The sequence below is a fragment of the Melanostigma gelatinosum genome, assembly GCF_949748355.1.
Source record: "Melanostigma gelatinosum genome assembly, chromosome: 14".
Lineage (NCBI taxonomy): Eukaryota > Metazoa > Chordata > Actinopteri > Perciformes > Zoarcidae > Melanostigma > Melanostigma gelatinosum.
In genome coordinates, this window is record NC_136647.1 from 16,711,562 (window position 1) to 16,732,775 (window position 21,214).

The window sequence follows — 21,214 nt, forward strand, 5'->3', positions numbered from 1 at the left end:
TGTATTGTACACAATTACTGATTCACATGCTGTCATGCTGCAGCGTTGTTTTGATGCGTGTTCTCTCGATTCTCTGTATCACAACCTTATTTTGAATTGTGATAACGACCATTTGAATTGAGGGTATAGAAAATGCAGTCACTGTCAGGTGATTCACCTCATTTCTTCTCTGTCTCACGTCATAAAATTGTGGATTTTTGGTGTATTCAGCTTTCAAGTCAACAGAGAGGCTTCAGTGCGGTAGGTTTAACCTTGCAAGCTTGCAAAACAAAAATCCATCATTTTGTCCACTTGAATAATAGAATGCATTCAAATTATATAAATGGCCTTCGGTTCACGAAATAATCATGAATCTAATATGTGCTCAGCTCATTTGGACAAACATTTGAATGCTGAATCATTTAGGACAAGATGATTTGTTTCAACAGTCCTCAAAACCGTGATACATTTTTTACCCCCCTCCTTTATATCCAGTTGAGTGAATGCACCAAAAGATCAGGAATCTGTGTGCAGAAAAAACAGGTTCAATAACGGTGAAGAGTGAAGGAAAATAGGTGATGAATAAATAAATTACAAGCTGAATGTATGTGTCATGTGTGACGTAGAGTAAAATGATCAAGGTGAACGGTTAAGGCAGCAATGTGTTGTTGTTGTTTGTTGCGGTATTGTACAAATACTGTGTTTCTTCTTTTATCCTGTGGAGGGCAGTGTCGCTGCCGAGTCGCGTCGACTCTGCAACAAAACTACACGCAGAAGAAGGAGGATGAGGAGGAGCTGAGTGTTTGAAAGTGGCGGGCAGCAACAACACTCGTCTCAAAGACAATACTTAATCAAGTTAGCCGAAACCAGTAACATTCAAAATTGGACTTTTTATGAAGAGTGTTTCATATTAACGCTGACCGTCTTCAGCGAGAACTACTGAATGCAGTCTTTGTGACATCTAAACTTTGGCCCTGGAGGAAACGTGAAGGTAACGTGAAGTTAAAGTTGAAGTCATCGTCTTCATGGCCAACGCTAGCTTGCTTTGCTAGGTTGACGTTAACGGTAAACTGACTCCAACTTAAACGTTGTTACAATATGTCAGCTGGGTTGAAGACTTCATTTTGCCCACCGGTAATGTTTTCAATACAATAATAATGCACTTTAACCACCGCTAACTAGTTAGCTGGTAGCTTGTTTTGCCTCAACGGTAACGTTGGTAAGTGCACGCTATAGTTCAGAATCAGAAACCGTTTATTGCCATTGTTTGTTGAACATACAAGGAATTTGACATGATGAGTCGCGTCGACTCTGCAACAAAACTACAAGCAGAAGAAGATTTAGCAGTTAACCGCTAAGTGGCTTTCGTATCCTTAAAATAGGTCAATTGAGTAAAAGCACACAGTTCAGTAATCCAGGTAATGTCAGGGCCATAAGTATTTGGACTGTGACACAATTTTTCTAATTTTGCGTCTTTACACGACGACAGATTTAAAACGAATCAGTCAGTATGTGGTTGAAGTGGAGACTTTCAGCTTTAATTCAATATATAAAACAAAAATATCTCATTAACCGTTTAGGAATTACAGACATTTTTACACAGTCCCCCACATTTTCAGAGGCTCGGAAGTAAATCGGACAAACTAACATAATTGTGAATATAATCATTATTTTTAATACTTGGAGGAAAATCCTTTGCGGTCAATAAATGTCTGATGAAGTTAATCTTGGTTTCATCTTACCAAATAATATTTTTCCAAAACTGGTCAGGCTTTTTTTGTTGTTTTCTGGCAAAGTGTAATCGGGCCTTCCTGTTGTTCAGTGTTAACAGTGGTTTGCACCTTGTTGTAAACCCTCAGTATTTAGATTCATGAAGGCGTCTCTTGATTGTAGACTTTAACAATGGCACGCCTACCTCCTTTTTGTTTCTTTCATTCCTAAGTATCTAGTTTTTCATCATGACCCATGAGGATGATAAGGTGATCCCAGTGAGGGTCGCCTTGCGATGCCGCCCTTTGGTCCCTAAAGAAACCAACGAGGGCTGTCAGTGCTGTCTGACGTTCGTGCCTGGAGAACCGCAGGTCTGTGCTCAACAGTTTAGGGAAATATCCTTTTTTCAGTGTATTATTTTGTACCATGACTAATATATCCATGTGTATATCATGTGTGTTTGTGTTTTTGTCTTTCTTTAAAGGCCATGGAGCTACACTATGTAGTAAGTGTAACAACAGCTCAATTCTTGTTCTGTTTTCAGGTGATCGTTGGCACAGAGAAGGCGTTCACCTATGATTATGTATTCGATTCCACCACCGAACAAGAAGAGGTCTTCAACACCACCGTGTACCCCTTGTTGTGTGGGCTTTTCAAAGGTAGCTGTACCTTTTCTAACACGATTCATTGCATTCAGGAAGAAAACTCTCTTCTTGTTTTAACCCCAGAAACAGATTGTGCAACATAAAATTCATGGTTTTGCTAAAACACTTGACTGTCCTGACCATTGGCGGCACATAAATGAAAAGCATAATTAGATGAAAGATTTTAGGTAGTTCTAGAGATATTTATTTTTCTCTATTGTCTTTTGAATCATTTTACATTCTCACTAACGTGTCCTGTTTGTAGGCTACCATGCCACCGTTCTTGCATACGGACAGACGGGATCAGGGAAGACCTTCTCCATGGGAGGCACGTACACATCGGCTCAGGAAAGTGATCCTTCAGTCGGAGTTATTCCGCGAGTTATCAGAAGGATCTTTGAGGAACGGGAGAAGAGGCCCGCCTGTGAATTCAGTCTGGCGGTATCTTACCTGGAGGTCGGTGGAAATGTTGTTTACACTTTTGTTTTCATGCCAGCTAGAAAGGTATTGTGGTCTATCGGCTTTCAGCAGGTGCTGTTTTATTGTGCAATCAAAGTGATTTCCTTTTTTGCGATTGTAGATCTATAATGAAGACATATTGGACTTGCTGTGTGCATCGAAAGATAAATCAGGCCTCAGCATCAGGGAAGACCCGAAAGAAGGCATTAAGGTGAGTGACCGACATGTTTTACAAAGATGAACGCACATAGTCATCACTTTGAAGCTCAGAGTAGATCGAAAGATAAACCTCGGCCTATTCCTTGGTGACGTATTTCAAGTGAGTGCAGTGCAGCAGTGTGCAAACATAATGGAGTGTGTCCGCGTTTAGTTTTAATTGAAAATGTCCTGTTCCCCAGATCGTGGGTTTAACTGAGAGGAAGGTGGTCACCGCCCAGGAGATGGTGGGTTGTCTGGAGATCGGAAATTCCGTTCGCACCGTGGGCTCCACAGCGATGAACGCTGCCTCCTCGCGCTCGCACGCTATCTTCACCATCACGCTGGACCAGCGCAGGGGGACAGACAAGTCAGTGTGGCGGCGTCTTCTCACACAATCACTTTGTAATGTGTTCGGTTAAACAGTGGGATCGGTTGAATATTTGTGGAATCTTTTGTTGCAGAGCCGACTCTGTTGTTTCAAAATTGCACCTCGTGGATCTGGCTGGTTCAGAAAGGCAAAAGAAAACCAAAGCAGAGGGAGATCGGTTAAAGGAAGGTAAACTGAATATGTTTGTTTTTTTTCTCTCGATTCATGATCCTCTCCACGCTATATGGTGTAGTGTGCTGTCTCTTTTGTATTGTGAAAGTGCCCTCAATGACAGTCTTTCTGTTTCCGATGCTGCTCATTTTCATCTTCAGGCATCAGCATCAATCGGGGCCTTTTGTCTTTGGGTAACGTGATCAGCGCCTTGGGGGACGAAAGCAAGAAAAGCAGCTTTGTACCTTACAGAGACTCCAAGCTCACCCGCCTGCTACAAAGTAAGCTTTGAGTTACATGTTGAGAAGTTACTCCGTGGTCATTAGTCTCAGACGCCATCCTCACGTTCAGGATCCTTCAAACACGAGCAAATCGAGGCTGCGTCGCTTGACTTTTATTGTCGAATGGAATGTTTTCAGACTCTTTGGGAGGCAACAGCCACACCTTGATGATCGCGTGCATCAGTCCTGCAGACTCAAACATGGAGGAGACCATCAACACGCTGCGATACGCTGACCGAGCTCGCAAGATTAAAAACAAGCCTGTCGTCAACGTTGACCCGAGAGCCGCAGAGATGAACCGCCTGAAACAACAGGTAGAGACATTTGTGGGGCTTGTGTGATGATGCTGCAAGTTAAATGCAGTTCAGTTGCTTGTTTACAAGTTCAACATCTTCGTTGAAGATCGATAGGACAGAAAGTGGTGCGGATAATAAATAAATAAATGATACATGCCTTACTACTTCCATTTCAAACGTAATAAATGTCCCAATCGTCTTGATTCACACACTCGTTTAGGTTCAGGAGCTGCAGGTGATGCTGCTTCATGCCCGTGGAGGAGTTGCTCCGGTGCTCTCTGGGTAAGACATCGCATTCTTCCAATAAATGAATGTCCCATCAGGATGTGGGATGAATGCACCCACAACAAAGCCCAGTCTGGGGCGGGCTGACGAAAGGCCTGTCTAAGGAGCTGGAGAGGGAACAAAAACAATGCTGCAGGATCATTGGCATTCTGTCTCCTTCTCTTCTTCACTGAGTGAAGTAGTCACATGGAAATTGTAGTGCCCACAGGCAGCATCAAAAGACATCTACTTTCTTTTATTTAATTGTTTTATAAATGACTTATTTTGCGCCTTTTTATTCCTCATGCTCTTACGCTGTCTTAATTGTCTTGAATTGTTTTAAATGGTCTAAAATGACCACATATTTAGGGTGTAAAATGCTGATTTCCGTGTATGTTTGACACATTCCAGGATTCACCGTTTAACAACTCTCTTTTTTTTTCACGCTGCTGTGTAGCCTGGCGAGTCAAGCATTTAATAAATGAAAGTAATGACAAAAGGCCATAACGGACACTCTGCGTTCTGTCACAGGCCAGAGTCTACGGCGAAGGTGACGAAGCTGTTGGAAAGGAATCGCGTTCTGCAGGGTGAGAACAATAAGCTGAGCAGGGAGCTGAGTGAGGCAGCGGGACAGACTGCCCTCATGTTCGAGAAGATAATTATGGTGAGCAAGACCGCGACAGTGCAGTCGTTGGAAAGTCTGGAAAGCCAAGACAATTGAAATTGACAATTAAAAACAAATTACCGGTAACTTGTTAAAAAGGGGGGGGGGGGAATTATGTTGTCGACACATTTTTGATGTTTCTCTGACATTTCACTGTTTTGTGTTGTCCTCCATCACGTTGTGTTTGCTTAATTTTACAGACTGAGCATGCAAATGAGAAACTACAAAGCAGAATGGAGCAGCTGAGCGACCATGCAGCGTGAGTTTGTGAAGCCGGGAGAGCTTCAGGACGAGTCTAACGGCTTATTCCCGTTAAATGTCGTGTTTTGTTTTTAATGGAATTCGGGTTGTTTTTTTTTGTTGACCAATCCCACGATGATCGTATTGAGCCAGACTCTTTATGAACCGTTATTTCAGATGTACAGTGGATCTGGAGAAAGTGTTGGAGACGCTGGAGGACCAGGAGTTGAAGGAGAACATCGAGGTGATGAAGAACCTGCAAGACATCGTGTTGGAGCTCAAGGTACTGAAGTCGTCTCCCGTTATACATCCAGCAGCGTTGATTGAATGTTCATAATGCGGAATATTGTGGTTTACTGTTTGTTGTTTTTCCTAAGAATGAGAGTGAAGGCATCGCCGCCTCCATCGACGCCATGGCTGCAGGAGAGGACGGACACGAGGGGTCCGGGAACAGCAGTAAATATGATGAATCCTCAGTACGTCGACACTTTTGTTCGTCGATGTTCACGTTAGATGTTGATTAGTATCAAATATACTTTACAAAATTAAGAATTCAGAAAAAAAGTTTGACCGAAGAATAAAGTCTTTCTCCTCCGCTTTTATTTAGTTTCTGAGACTTGATGTCAATTTAAGATGTTCCCCACCTCTAACACATTTAAACAGGATGCCCCCGAGGGCTTCACGACCCATCATGCACTGCGACAGGCTCAGCTCTCCAAGGAGCTGATCGAGCTGAACAAAGTGCTGAGCTTGAAGGAGGCTTTCGTGAAGAAAATGTGCCAGAATGACACCCAGCTGGAGCCGATGGAATCGGAGCACCAGGTAAGCACTCTGGCAATAATCTCAAAATCATTCAGAGTTCAGTTGTTTCATTATGTTCCCATCAAACGGAAGCTAGAGCATCCTTTGCTTCGGTGACGTGATATTTTTCTGAATGAAACTGAACACGAGTGCAGGGTTTGGGTCGGAGAGGATTGAAATCTAAACCTACGTGAACATAAGATTTAAATGTTGCAAAATACATTTTTGATCATCATTCATCTGTTAGTAAGAATAATGTGGTGCGACAGCTATGGGGCGAGGTTCCCATGAGCGTTTTAATGCGTGTCATGATTTTAAAGCACAGTCTTTCTGTTTTGATTATACTAATAATGAACCATATGTTTTTAATCTTCTTGACATTCTGTCCCACAGAAGAATGTACACACTCTCCAGTCCGCAGTGGATTCTCTGCAGAAGGAGAAGGAAGATCTCGTTTTCGCGCTTCAGTCTGCAAAGAAGGACACGAACCAGGCGAAGTATGAAAACTTGTGCCTGGAGCTTCATAATTTGACAAAAAGTATTACCGATTTGTTTTTGACACACAAATGAAGTAACCGCCGAAGCCTTCACTGTTTACTTCCTGCTTCGTCTTGACGCACACCACCTTGTTTCAGGCTCAGTGAGCAGCGCAGGAAGAGACTGCAGGAGCTCGAGGGCCAGCTGGGGGACATGAAGAAGAAGCTTCTCGAGCAGTCCAAAATGCTGAAGCTCAAAGAGTCCTCTGTTAAGAAAGTTGGCAACCTGATGCATGAGATACAGGTGAGCAGGGTTTTTCTTTACATGTAGTCCCTTTAAAGGCGAAGGCTGCATTGTGTGTGTTAAGTGTAAACGTGCACTACTACCATTTAGGATGCATGTTTTTCTAATATCTCTCTGGATCTCACAGTCCATGAAGACCCAGCGTACACAGCTGATGAGGCAGATGAGGGAGGACTCGGAGAAATTCCGAAACTGGAAGAGCCTGAAGGACAGGGAGGTGTTGCAGCTGAAGGAGAAGGTAATGGGGAGTTCCTCACTGCAGGACATCAACATCTTATTCATAGAATTATTAAATCTTGCTGCTAAATCGTTCATCACTTGGTTCCGTAAGCATCTCTCTGTTAATTGTTTATCTGTTTGACAGGATCGTAAACGGCAGTATGAGTTGCTTAAACTTGGGAGGGATTTCGAGAAACAAGCCAATGTTTTGCGACGTAAAACTGAGGAGGTGAGGCCTCTCGGTCCGTTTCATTTCATTCGCACCATCTACAAATAAAACATGCTGGATTTAATGTTTCAACATCTGTAAAGTAGCAACTATTACCACGACCAGTAAAATGGTTGCAAACCTCTGAGTCACTTCAGTCTGACTATTAAGCTCATCTCAGACTCTTAGAATTAAATGGAACTGGTAATAGTTCAAAGCAGCTTATTGCACGTTTGTTTCCCCCCCCACAGGCTGCAGCTGCAAACAAGCGGTTAAAAGATGCGCTGCAGAAGAGACGTGAGGCAGCAGATAAACGCAACAGAGGAACAGAGGGAGCTGCTGCAAGGCTTAAGGTAGTAAAACTTGTCCTTAAGATGGAGATAGATATATATATATATCTCTCAAAGGGATCCAGATTAGACAATGAGAATGTTGCCGCCCTAACTCTGTGCTTGCCTTCATGTGATCAGACATGGCTTATCAATGAGTTGGAGGTGATGGTCAGCACAGAGGAGGCCCGGCGCCACCTCAACGATCTGCTGGATGACCGGAAGGTCTTGGCTCAGGAGATCAACCACCTCAAACAGCAGATGGAGGCAGGGGACCGACCAGCTGCCAAAATCAGGGTGAGTTGTAAAGTCTATACTGTTGATTTAAAGAAGAAAAAAGAATAAGTGAGACATCCAGTGCATCAGCGAAGTAGAAACAAAGAATCAATCCTTTTCTTCGTGGTGTCCTTCCCGTGCAGCGTCGGACGCTGATCATCTCTGAGCTGGAGACCCAGGGAGCGCTGGAAAAGCCTCTGACCAAACAGGTGGAGAACCTGGAGACGGAGATGGCCCTCAGGTGAGTCCGGCGGAGCAACGCGGCCACCGCTTTTTTAAAACAATCTGTTGCGCATTCATCGTACTCTGCTTCCCAATAGGTTGAGCTCACAACATTTTTAACCGTTTTTTGCAAAGAAGTCTCTTCAGAAAAGTGATTTTGAACCTTGTTGCAGGAATTGTTAAGATGTGAAGAGTGCTTTGTGTCTTCACAGGAATGCCCAGATCGCTGACCTTCAGCAGAAGGTCCTCGTCGCTGACGGCGAGGGCCGTTTGAAACAGCGCCTCGATAGCATCACCAGCATAGTCGACGCCAAGTACGCCCTTAAGGTCCTCATGTCTGAGGTAAGCAGATGCTCGTACATTTTAATCTCACACCTGTGTGTTAAATTAGTGTACGTACATTCGTTTGTTGCCTTTCGTGTTTCCCAAAAAAAACCTCGTACATTTTTCTTTTTTTTATTTAGCTGGTGTCTGCAAAAACAGCAGGTGGTAAGCTGGAGAGCGAGCTCAAACAGGAGATGGGGAATTCACAAGATTTAAGGAAGATGATGGCTGATGAGAGACACGTGATGTCCACCATGGACATGGAGCACCAGCAGCAGTTGGTGGAACTAGAGCAGAGGCATCAGGAGAAGGTGCTCATAGCTTTTACTCACATACCAGTTTGCATCTGGTTTTATAGAGACGTGTATACTGAAATGTTCTGTTCTCTATACCGTACATTTTTTGTTTTTGCTGTTTCCAGGTCCATTACTTCCTTAATCGGCTCCAGAGCAAGCCCATATGTGAAGAGCCAGCTGAAACGAAGCAGACGGATGAGGAGCGTGCAAAGGAGAAGGAACTTCTCCAGCGGCTCAAAGTTCAGGTTTGTCTCCACCGGCTGAAAAGTGTTTAATCAACAATTCGACTCTGCATCGTTCGTTGTGTAGGAGAAACAAAAAGGTAATCGTGCGGTTATTTGTAACATCGTTTTAGGAAGAAGAGCTTGAAAAGCTTCGAGCATTAAGTGAGCAGAACCAGACGCTGGTGGAGCAGAATGAGACGTACAAGGAGGTAAGCTTTATCATTCAACTATTGGTTTAATGTAAAGTTAACTTATACAGGATGAACACCATACACTCTCATACCACACTGATGGGAGGAGGGGCTTAAGGTCAATGATCAGACGACACATCATTTGTGACTGAATGATTTAACATGGCTGCAGGCAAGAAACGCTTCCCGTGTGTGTGTGTGTGAGAGTGAGAGAGAGTGTGTGAGAGAGATTGGCTCAAACCCAACCATGTTTTTTCTTCCACAGAAACTCTCATCGCTCCGCCTGGCAAGTGGAAAGAAGGTCCTTGCGCCCGCGACCAACAATGAAAAGAACCTGGAGGACTCGTTTGAGTACATTCCTCCGAAGGTAATCCCAGATATTCTACCTTCCTGTTCGTCGTTGTTGTTTTCATACACGGGTACTTCACTTCTTAACAGTGAGTTGGCTAATGTAGGTTGTTCCCCATAGTCATCGAACATGATTTAGTCAGGACCAACGTTTAACTGAAAGAGAGCTTTGCACCAATCGTGAATTATTCTGCGAACAATATCTTTTATTTTTGAGAAGTAAATGTGAAATTCTCTGATTGAGAACTTGAGGGATATTCATTTTGAAGTCCACGTGTGTTGATTTTTCTTTCTTTGTGTTTTCCACAAACCAGCCTAAAGGGAAGCGCTTCACCACCGCTAAAGCGCCGCAGAACACGACCATCAGCGTCGAGGAGTTGATGTCTCCCAGCGAGGACGAGAGTGGGGGGGAACCGGACGAGTGGCGCCCCGAGAGACCGGAGAAGGGTCGCAGAACCTCAAAGAAACCAAAAGCAACCGGGGTGAGACTGAGATGAGGATCGGAGGTTATCTTCAAACGGGCTGTTTGTGTATGAAACCTGTGAGCTCGTCTGTCCACGGCGCTCACTGAAGGCTCATGAAGGGCGACAACAAAGGATGTGCAGGATATTAAATCAGCCTGCTAATTAATGAAACGCGTCACCTGACTCAAAGTGCGCTAGATAAGAGAAACGCACACGTTTCCTCCGGTGCCGAGCTGTAAACGTCTTTTCTTAGGATCAGGATAGTTTGGTTACTCATGATGCAAAGAAACGTCACGACTTCTCTCCCTTTAGTGTGCGTGTAAAGGTCGCTGTGGCAACAAGCAGTGCAGGTGCCGCAAAGGAAAGCTGACGTGCGGAGAGAACTGCCAGTGTGATCACGAGAAATGTCGAAATATGGACAACCAGGTGCTTGCCGGGGTAAGTCGTCTCATGATTTCCACTCGGCTCATCTACCGATAACTTTCTCTGCGTTTGTGTGATGCAGGAATATTTTACCGTCAGTACCGTAATTGCAAAAAAATGAAATGGTCTGTTGTCGTGTTTGTATATCAGCGTGTGAACTTCTTCAGGGCAGACATCTTGACATGTCGTGGTAGGAAAAACACACGTGAAGATTGTCAGGATGTGTTTTAGTCGGATGTAACTTCCATTGACAAAGAATACCCTGATTTGCTTTGTTGAAGATACTCGAGGCTTTTATGAAATTATAATAAAGACCCATAAGCAACATTCAAATGTCTTTTCACTCATTTCAGGATGCAAGTCAGACAGAAATCGTCTCCAAAGACTCGATGGCTCTTCAAGATCCCATATCCGACAGCCCGGAGAACACCACGTTCTTTCAGCCGCCGTCTTGTACGCCCAGTAAGAAGGTGAGCGGGCTCCTCCTGAAGGATCTGACCAGTTAGTGATTCTTTCTCTGTAGTTCTCCATCTTTCACCACCTTGGGATGTGAAGCAGAGCAGACTAACGGTTTGCTAACCTGCACTGTCTCAGGTGCTGAAAGATATCGGAGACATGGGGCATGCCACCGCTGACCTGAAGTTGGTCAGGAAACCGTCCTTGCCAGAGGAAGAGGAGGAGGAAGAGGATGACCACGGGAAGGACCGGACTACCGTCAGCTTCCTCAAGAAGAAGAAACGGCTCCTGACGAGTTGTCAGAACAGTTTTTTCTCCGGATGCACTCCAATCAGAGAGGAGTCTTAATCGGGACAGCGCGGGGGTCCCGTGCTCTTCCGTAGATGTCCGTGTTTGAATGTTTTGTGTATATGTGACTAAACTGTCTTGTACTGTAACATGAGAGTAGCTGTGGATTCTAAGACACTTTGTTTTCGGTAACTAACGGACTGTAAACCGCATCGAATCTTTTGCTGGAATTCACAATGAGATGATCAAGGAGCCTGTACATATGTTAGTTTAACGCGTTCGATGATATTTCTTATATAGTAAGACTAAATTTACTTGTTTGTCGTCCACCAATATATCAGAACTATTCAACACTGCGTGCTTTTTATGTTTCTTCCCTGTGATTTTACTATCGGAGCTGAATAAAGTCTTACAGTCAAATCTTGCTTTTAAAGAACAAACTGTTTTTCTTTTTGACTGAATGTGTACTGATGTTTAATATCTGTGTCGTAAGTTGATGGAAAATAATTTATTTAATTCTTTAGTCTGTAATGATGTTTTACGTTGCTGTCTCTTTAGTGGAAAATATTCAATTAAAGAAAATTTAATCTTAAACTAAAGCGCTGCATTATTATTACACTAATCTCAAATTGTACTGAGGAGTTTTGAAACTTAATGTACACATTTCTTTCCCACAAATGCTAAAACGAACAAAATAAACTGAAAAATAGCCGAATCACTGTATATTTTTTTTTGGTATGAGGCCGTTTTGCTGCTTATTTACTCCATTTACTTTTTCTTATCCATTTCTACAAGGGCTGAAGAGCCTGAGGGGTTTGATCTTGAATAAATTCAATGCACTAATTTGCGTTTCTGTTTCATTTTATACGTCTAACAAACGCTTCAGTTTACTTCAAATGCTTTCTGGGAGATTTCCTTCAGGCAACAAATACACAAGTATTTCCTGACGCATGATCGGTAGTCCAACATTTTTTGGAGCGCCCCTTTAAGGGTTTCACGTTTTTAGAATTGGATAAATAAAATGGTGCAATTAATATTTTAAAAACTGTTGAGTTGTGTCTGTTGATAATTCTGTTTCTAAAGAACAACTTGAATTGGGAAACCAATTGTCTTTTTATCGCGCAAAACTTCCAAACATTTACTGGTAATGGTTCCAGCTTTGGGATTTTGGACATTTTCTGTGTGAATTTCACACCAGAGCCTCAATTACCATTAAAAGGTATTTAATAGTTTATTAAAGAATTATGACCACGATTTACTGATAAACTTACCGTGTCTGACACAAACTGCCTCCACTGCTGGTGGAGCTTCTCATCCGTCACAAACAACCTCAAGAACAACACCTTGGTGTGATCAAATCACAGTCGCATACTGTGAAAGCAGCAGCTGGTAATAAGAGACTGATCTGATGGCTTCTGCTGGGAGAGTGTGCTGTACAAAACAAGTGGACGTTGCAACGACAACAGAAAAAGAAGCTCTACATGAGCACACTGCTGAATACTGGGAGCAGCTGTGACTTGACATGTCTGGCTTTCAGCTCTCCCCAGCCTCTACATGATGTAGGGACAGAAGCTCTCCCCATGACGGCTCCTTCAAATCGCTCCAAACATTTCCACCTGATCAACAGCAGAGCTCTGAACAAAGGGACGGGGGTTTTTTTGGCTGCAATGGCTGCTTCCCAAGGCCAAACTGGAGAACAAGACAATGCAGCATTGTTTGACTGGAAAATCGGTTTATTTGTGGTTAAAAAGCAAAGTACACTCAGACTTTGTGTCCAAAAAGCAGTGAACATGTTGCACCGGACAGGGACAGGGAGGCAGAGGAGTACACACGTAACATTGTACAAGAAAATGAATCCACAGGATCAGCATGAAAGAAAACAGGCACGCTGAGAGGAGAGAGACTCCACCGGGGCCTCTGGGAAAAGGTGATGAAGGCTCCCTTCATGAATACAGAAAATATTCATCTCATCTCTGACAGTGGGACGGAGGAGAAATGAGAGGTCGCTTCCATTTGATGACGATCACTCATTCAGCCAGGAGAGCTGAGGGGGCGAGGGCTTTGTTTGAGGATTTTAGAAAGAGGAAGAAAGCATGAGTCCATCACATGCACAGTGGAGCTCAACATTCACAACATTTGGAGTGGGGAGTGGAAAATCCATCAAATATCAGACTCGTCCTTTGCCATTGATGTATTTGTATTAAACTGCAAATAACACCTGTAATATTTGGGGAAAGAGTCTTCATGTGAATGCATTTTGGGCTTTTAGAGCATTCATTTTAAAGGAATCTACCCATTCAATAGAAGCTTTTTGGAGACTAATGTTTTCTCGCTCCAAATATGATATTGGTGATTCCCATAGAGAATTGATGTTTGGTATTTATGCCTTCCTGCTGCACGTGAGGTATGAAATGTGTAGATTGGTTGCGTACTTGCAGCCACTCCCTGTGGCTTCTCATTGTGACAAATCCTTTCCCTGCTAAAGATGTAATGACGAAATGTCAACAACATCATTAGTTGTGATGGATCTCTGCTCTCGGCTGTGGAGTTTCTTTCTGTTGTGAAAATGTGGCTGTGACTGCTCGGGGAGCTGCTGCTGTTGTTGCAATGCATTCTGGTCACAGATATGAGGCGACAGAGGTCAAGAATACTCCAATCACAATCCACGATGTGAATATTTCAATACCAAAGTGTATTTCTACCTCTGTGTATGAGCTTGCAGATCATTGGGCTGCTGAGCTGCTCTGTATCAGACAGGTGTTTGCATTTGTTCGGCATTTGTTCGGTATTGGGCTGCTCACATCTGCAGTATCATGGTCTTAAGGTAGGGGGCAGTGCGGGTATTTGTTTGTATTTGCAGACATATGCAATCAAATTAAATTAGCTCCAATGGAAAATCTGGATTATGTGTCAATAGATCATTTATTCATTTTTGTTTGTTTAATACTGCTAAAGCACTTTAGCTTGGCAACGCCACTTGCTTCTATATCTTCATAACATGATCTTCATCTTGATGTCTCTCGTGTTCACTGAGGGCCACGATGGAAAACAACGAGTTTAAAGCGTAAATGAGCTGCTGAAAGAGAGAGAGAACAGTTCAACAGTTCAATAGTTTCAGGGACTCCAGTGAAGGCTGAACACTGACGGACAGATATGGTGTGAATCCGAAATGGGGCGGACACAAACACTGTCTGTCCGTGATGAAGGCCTGATGAAGATATTTTAAAGCCTCTGAAAATCGTTGAACCTCATTTTAAGGTATTATAACACTAATCTATGTCATCAGGAATGTGCGGGTGCGGCTTGATCAAACAAGCCACAAATCAGTTTTGATTCAAATATTGCTAAATCCTGATTGGTGCAAAAGGTCTGTGAGATCACCTTTTTCCGACTGAGCTCCGCCCCCTGCAAAGCAATAAGACAAGAAGTCTTTCATGGATGTATTACTAAAGAGAGCTGTTGTCACGTTGGAGACTGTGTCCCATTCATTCCAATGAGAGTTTCTCAGGGTCGCATGAAGCAATAAACAGTTAGACATTTGTGTGAACAATTCAGATAAGATTACCTGGAGATTCCGGCAATCCTCCATGTCAGTGGCTTGAGGAAAAGAGGAGATGTCACGTGTCAGAAACGCAAGTCACAAGAGAGGGTGGAGCTAACCAAACACTGATTAAGACGTTGCAACCAAAATGTTACGATGAACTTTTATCAACTGAAAAAGCACGATGAACAGGTAAAAGTTGAAGGATGAAAACATGGAAAACAGCTCCCAGACCGGACGACGGCGTGGAAGAGATCTGTAAATAACCGTAGTTTACTCAATGAACATCGTGCGATATTGAAGAGGACTTGAAACTACAGCAACTGAGACCATAAACTCATGTCTACAGTGTTTACTGAGAAGTAGAGTTATTTTCTCATGGACTCTTCATTTTCTCATAGACTTCTATACAATCGCAACCAGAGGAGTCGCCCCCTCGTGGCAAGTAGAAAGAATGCAGGTTTCAAGGCACTTCTACATTTTGGTGCACTTTTGGCTGAAAGGCCATTTGCAGGAACACTCCAGCATCGCAGCTCCAGTTACACTGCACCATCTGCCACACCCCGAAGCTCAAGACCTTGTCTTCATTTAGATACGATACGATTACATTTAATCTTCACTGGCCCCTTAGCGAAATTTGTCTTTGACTCACTTGCCGCACAGATGATATGACACATAACATATTGTCTTACCATCATAGGTGCCTCCATAGAAGTGAATAAAAACGAAACAGAGTGACAAAGTAAGGTTTACTAAAGCACATTATAACCACACGTTACATTGCACAATATTCATACAATAGCATTGATCCATGGGACCAAGCACACTAGAATTCCCTTTAAATATGTTTTAATATGTTTTCATGGCCTTCAAAAACAGTCTTCTGGATTATTTAAATGTAATGTCACACATACTGAATTTCTCTGAACTTAATGTTAAACGATTCAAATGGAAATTGTTTGCTCTTGATGTGAGAGACTTCAGTTTATCTGAGGCCTGGCTGTGTGAAGTGGAAATGTGTTTGAAGTACAGCGTGCTAGAAGAGTGGAATTAATTGTATTGTCACATGTTTGACTCGGTCATATCTTTGAACACGCTCTTCTTTTGATCGCAGCTTCTTTGGGAAGTTTAGCACCAAAGTCCAGTAAAACTGAGAGGAAAATATACAAAGAGCAAAAAAGTAAAGTAAGAAATGTGTAACTATGCCGTGTGTGAGTGAGCATCTTGTCAAAACCTGGCACATGTTAAACATAGTTCACAATGGAAGAAACAGACTCCAGCTAGAGATCATTTGAAAAGTAAAATTAGCAAATTGAACTCAGAAAACGGAACATGACGCCTATTAAGAGAAGAACATAATGGAGTCAATCATTTCTGAAAGGAGAACTTCGTGCGATGACATTCGAGCGACGCACTTTGACCTCGTGCACGAGATCATTTTCATGCTCAGCAGATTGACGTCGTTATCTGATCTAAAAGTGATGATGACCTTACAGGCACCGCAGATTCAAAGGAGCAACAAAAGGACTTTATCCGTATGACAGATTAATGCTGTGCACATATTCTCTCTCTTGGAGACACTGGACTCTGCACTCGGGCATACCAACCACTTGAACTTCTGAGATAAGATAGCCCGAGTATATGGATAAAGGAGGAGGCAGAACGTGTCGGAAATGCTGTAAAATCTCAATATCTCACTGTGTATTAAATATCTTTCACGACATTTAAGGAGTTTGTGATGCAGTCGCATAGTGAAGACCTTAAAACTGTGACTCTCATGAGGAAATGCCTCGCCTACCTACATGAGGACAGCAGCCTGCCTGCTGATGTACATTCTGTTTCATTGTGACTCTGTTCATGTACCTCTTGTCCCTGTGAGGTCAGATAACATCTCCTTTATCCTTCAGGCACTCCTCTGACAGATCAGATAGGACGTGTGATAAAATAATATTAATGTTAGAGAGGAGTCAGATAAAGAAATTCAGGTTACACAACGATATAAAATAAAATACAACACTCTGACGGGAAGAGATCCTTCAACCAGTTTATCACAGTAGTTTGTGTCACATGTCATGAGTCACTTTTACAGTGCCCTAAAGTTAAAGAATTACACATCTGCTGGAGTTTATCATTCAGGCTTTATCATACCATGACTTGAAATGTTAAATGATATAAGAGCGGTTTATTTTGTTTTGCTCTCTGTATACTTAATATGATTATTTGTGATGTTTTTGATACTTTGTATGCATCACAAAGTACTCTCTGCTCCCTCCTCCTCCTCCTCCTCTCCCAATCTTCAGCAGCCCTGAGTTTCACATCTGCTCGTTCCGGTAACTGTGCGTACGTGTGTGTGTGTGTGTGTGTGTGTGTGCGTGTGCGTGTGTGTGTGTGGGTGTGTGAGTAATGCATCGGTAAGTGTCAACTGGGCTCACGTGCTGATACTACAGTACGCCATTTTGTAGCTTGCGTTCGTGCTGCATTTCAAAGAAGCGAAGCACAAAAAGCAGAGGGATTACAGTCCAACTCATTTCGCCTCGACCTTTACGGTTGATAAGGGAAGGCCGTTCCTTTCGCATTATAAATATCAATGAATGTGGAAAGAAATCCTGTGAGTTATGACGTGGTATAGTCCACGCTGATGTTGCAGTGCACTGCTTTTTTTTCCTGCAGGCCTTGAATACACATTTTGTGCAGGGGGACAAAAGAGATGTGCTTGCTGCTGGCCCTACCCTCTGTGTCAGTCAGTGTGGAATCAGGATGTTGGACTGAGGGGCAGGGCGCTGGGCCTGTTAAATATTGACTGCAGGTGTAATAATTAACCGTCCACCAACTCCTGATCCCTTAAACTGGCTGCTCGGCCTCGCTGCCATTGCCATCGAAACGCTCCCGGCAGCTGTTTCACTGTCAGCATCTCCCTCTGTGTCTCCACCTGTCTTGGTCTTGTCGGCTCTGTTTCTTCTTCTCTGCATTTCTCCCTCTTGCTGCTCTGGCACCCCTGTGTCTTGACGCCATGCGGCTCTTGAAACCTTTGGCCTCGTTCCGCAGCGAAAGCCTCCGGACGGGCCATGCATCTGGAGGTGAGTGCAGCTCTTACCCCAAAACTGAATCGTGTGTGAAATGTTCAGGATTAAAACAAAGTACGACGACAAATCCAATTATTTTCTATCATAAGAACACCTGACAAACGTAAGTGTTGAACGAGAAGTATTACATCGACATGGCTCTATGTTTCAGGATACATTATGTATTTTGAGACAAAGTCTGTCTACTTCAATTTGCTGCAGATCTTGACTTGGTGATTCTTTTTTTTAATGAGAAAAATTGAATGAAACAAACGAGGTGTGATAGTAGTATTTTTTAAATGAATGTCAATGTTTCTGTCTTTGGAGGGCCGATGGCTGCCGTGTGATTGGTCGATTCAACAGACTAAAAAGTAAAAGCAGAGATGGTCGAACAGAGCTGCTAATCATTTAATTGCTTTATTGTTCTGTTGTTTTTGTTTCCTGTGCAGAGTTTTATTGCAAGGCAAAGTCTACAGAGATATCGCTCTGTAGCTGAGCAAGGCAGGTTGAACGAGAACAAAATGCCTCACAGGATTTGAAAAAGAACTCGATTAGGTTCAAACTGATTGCACATTGGAAAACCATGAAGCCAATCTTTTAGTAATCATGAGGACGAACGTCAGTGGAAGCAGGAAATGCAGGGCCGGCAGGTACATAGGTCAGACACACCCAGATATTCACATATTGAAAAGAGCCCTCATGTTGACAGCAACCATAAAATCTGTGTTATCTATACAGGCCGTGGCCCTTTGGCCGTGCTGTTGGAAGAGTGTGAGCAATGATGCCGTCTACTTGAGGCAATAAAACTGGGCGGAGGAAATTGCCGGGTCAAAGTCACTCGCAAGGGGAGACTCCTCTCGTACTAAAGCAACTGCCTCCAAGTCCAAATCCTAAGTCAACCTTGGTGCTCTCTCCTGCTCCTGTTCTCCTCTCTCTCTCTCTCTCTCTCTCTCTCTCTCTCTCCTGCTCCTGTTCTCCTCTCTCTCTCTCTCTCTCTCTCTCTCATCTCAGGTATTTTCCAGGCCGGCGGCCAACACTGGAAGTGTCATTGTAGGTTTGTCCATCTGCAGACGTGACCGACTTGGAGAACACCTGATGCGGATGCGGTTTGATGTCAATTTGATGTTTGTTGGAGTCTTCTGGTGCTCGCTGGATGTAACAGCAACTCCATGTGGAAGCTGTGTCTGTTCCAGTGGAAGTGCTGTTACCTGCAGAGAGCCGCCGAACGCAACGCCGAGCCTGAGCTCTTCCTGACAGGTTTTTAGTTTCAAGCGTAGCTGAAGAGCGATGGGACGCAAGGCGATGACCTATGAATTGACAGCCAGTGGTTGTAACATCTGCCTGTCAGTTCTGTAGGCCACTGCTGTGTTTGTCCCTCTGAATGCCTACAGAATGTATAAACAACATGTTTTGGGTTTCATTGATAACTCAAGAAGCCAACTGTGTCTCTTGTGACTTTTACGTGAATAACAATTGTTTTTTAAGCACGTTTTACAATGAATAAAATCTGAATGGGTTACTTTATGAATGGGTGAGTCTGTCATGTGTCCTCTGTTGCTCTGTTGAAGATTATTATTTGTTGCCAAGTCACTTTTATTTAGGCAACTCAAAATGATTTGATCGGGATTGAGATGCGTTAAGCAAACATAATTACGATGTACTATAATAATAATAATATAATGATAATAGTCAGAAACAAGTTGATGCAGTCTACTTGACATTTTGCGGCATCCAATCTCAAAATATATTTTTTTATTTACACATTAACTGTTCATGTTCCAAACAATTTTAAAAATTACAAATTACAATTTGTCAACATGGAAATTGACTACATACTTGATTTAGAGTGCCTTTAGTTGAAATCCAAAACTAGTGTGTTTACAAAATCATCTTGAAGGTGCTCAATACAAAATTCAGTCTGTTGTTGCCTCCACACGGCTCTAAACATGGCGACGGCTGAGCTGACCGCTAGCTGCTAACGGTGCTAACAGCGCAAGCAACGGCAACAGTGCTGACAGAGCAACCTGCGTTTACCCGATGGAGAACCAGAGGTGGTTGCTATATACTTCTGCAACAACAATCAGACAGGTCGTTATCAGCTGTAACCACCAATCCCCCCCCCCCCCAAAAAAAATATTTTGCATTCAAATATGAATTCACCATTTTGATAATGGCACATGTTCATGTTGCTGGGGATTCAAGTTACAAGAAAATATTGTAAAATCTCAGCAGCTAGTCAGTGGGTCAACTCCATATGCATCAACATTTCTCGCCATGCTTTCACCAATCAGCACAAGAATCAGCCATTAATATTGGCTGGGTTTTTCCTTATAATAAAATAAAATCATATTTTTATGTATATATTTACCTTAGGGCTAACTAGTCCAGTATGCTGACTTGAGTTACCAGTCCAGTCCTCCACTCTGAATATCCCCTTCAATGAATTATGAGTTGGAAGACAATCAGCTACAGTTATTTCATATAGTCTGTGTGCACAGACCCCATGGTCATTAGCAATATGATTTAGTTGAATACATTACCACAAAATGACAACAAATATACAAATCATTGAGCTCACGTTCTAATGGGACCACACAATTACTACAAAAACATTACCGAAGGAAGGGCGTTTTGGTCCATAAAACCAACCAGCAGCCATGTGCTGGAATATGACTTGGCCACAGGTGCACTCTGGGTCACCTTGTTTGCTGTGTTATTGGAATATGCACCAGGAGTGTACACACAATATGAAACAGCTGCCTTTGCTGCCACCTGGCAGCCTGATGGACACATTGCTGTGTTGAATCAGAGTTGGGTGTGTTCAGCAAAGACTCCAGACTTAATATTTCCAACTCATTATGGTCACTGACGTCAGTGTGGAGTTCCTCTTTAAGACTACATTTTGACACAGGACCTCTACCGGGACTGTATTACTGCCGCGAGGCTTTGCTCGTAATGCTCGTAATGCTCGAATTCATTTTAAATAATGATGTGCCTTAAATTGTGCACATTACCAATCGAATTTATCAAATAACAACAAACTGCTCAAAACATGGTGAACAAATGCAGTTGCTTTTTTTGCCGAGTACGGATAAAGCATTATATTTGAGCTGTTAAAAGCAAACAGCAGAATATTACTTCCGGGCACGTTCAATCCGTCCGATGATAAAAGCGAACGCGGAAGTGGAGTGGAGTGAATCACATTGTATTTCTGTACTCTTCGTGAATTGTGACGTCTCATTAACGGAGGTCTTTAATTTAATAACCATAAGCTCAACAAACAAAGACACGGAGTTACATATAATGTATGTGTGTCAGTTAATTGATTATATACATACAGTTAGTTAGAATGAATAATGACAACTGTGCGCTAAATGGATGTACATTGTACAGTATGTTAATACTAAGAACAAAGGATATAAAGAGAAACACTGCCACCTAGTGGCGAAGCGACGGCCGACCACTTCCCGTGACGCAGAGAAACGCGGT

The 21,214-nt window shown here is 42.9% G+C and overlaps 1 protein-coding gene across 1 annotated transcript; it reads left to right on the plus strand.

Moving 5' to 3' along the window:
• Nucleotides 1-800: 800 nt before the first annotated feature.
• kif4 (kinesin family member 4) lies at nt 801-11,896 on the plus strand. The gene is made up of 31 exons (XM_079283780.1): nt 801-970; nt 1,922-2,060; nt 2,234-2,348; nt 2,599-2,789; nt 2,914-3,003; nt 3,191-3,357; nt 3,452-3,546; nt 3,690-3,809; nt 3,948-4,123; nt 4,326-4,387; nt 4,901-5,033; nt 5,234-5,292; nt 5,451-5,556; nt 5,651-5,749; nt 5,937-6,095; nt 6,468-6,571; nt 6,710-6,854; nt 6,982-7,092; nt 7,219-7,302; nt 7,533-7,634; nt 7,752-7,907; nt 8,030-8,127; nt 8,321-8,450; nt 8,573-8,743; nt 8,854-8,973; nt 9,084-9,161; nt 9,409-9,510; nt 9,806-9,973; nt 10,268-10,393; nt 10,732-10,848; nt 10,973-11,896. The coding sequence occupies exons 2-31, from the start codon at nt 1,938-1,940 to the stop codon at nt 11,180-11,182; spliced, it is 3,717 nt and encodes a 1,238-aa protein (XP_079139906.1). The 5' UTR covers nt 801-970; nt 1,922-1,937; the 3' UTR covers nt 11,183-11,896.
• The last annotated feature ends 9,318 nt before the right edge of the window (nt 11,897-21,214 follow it).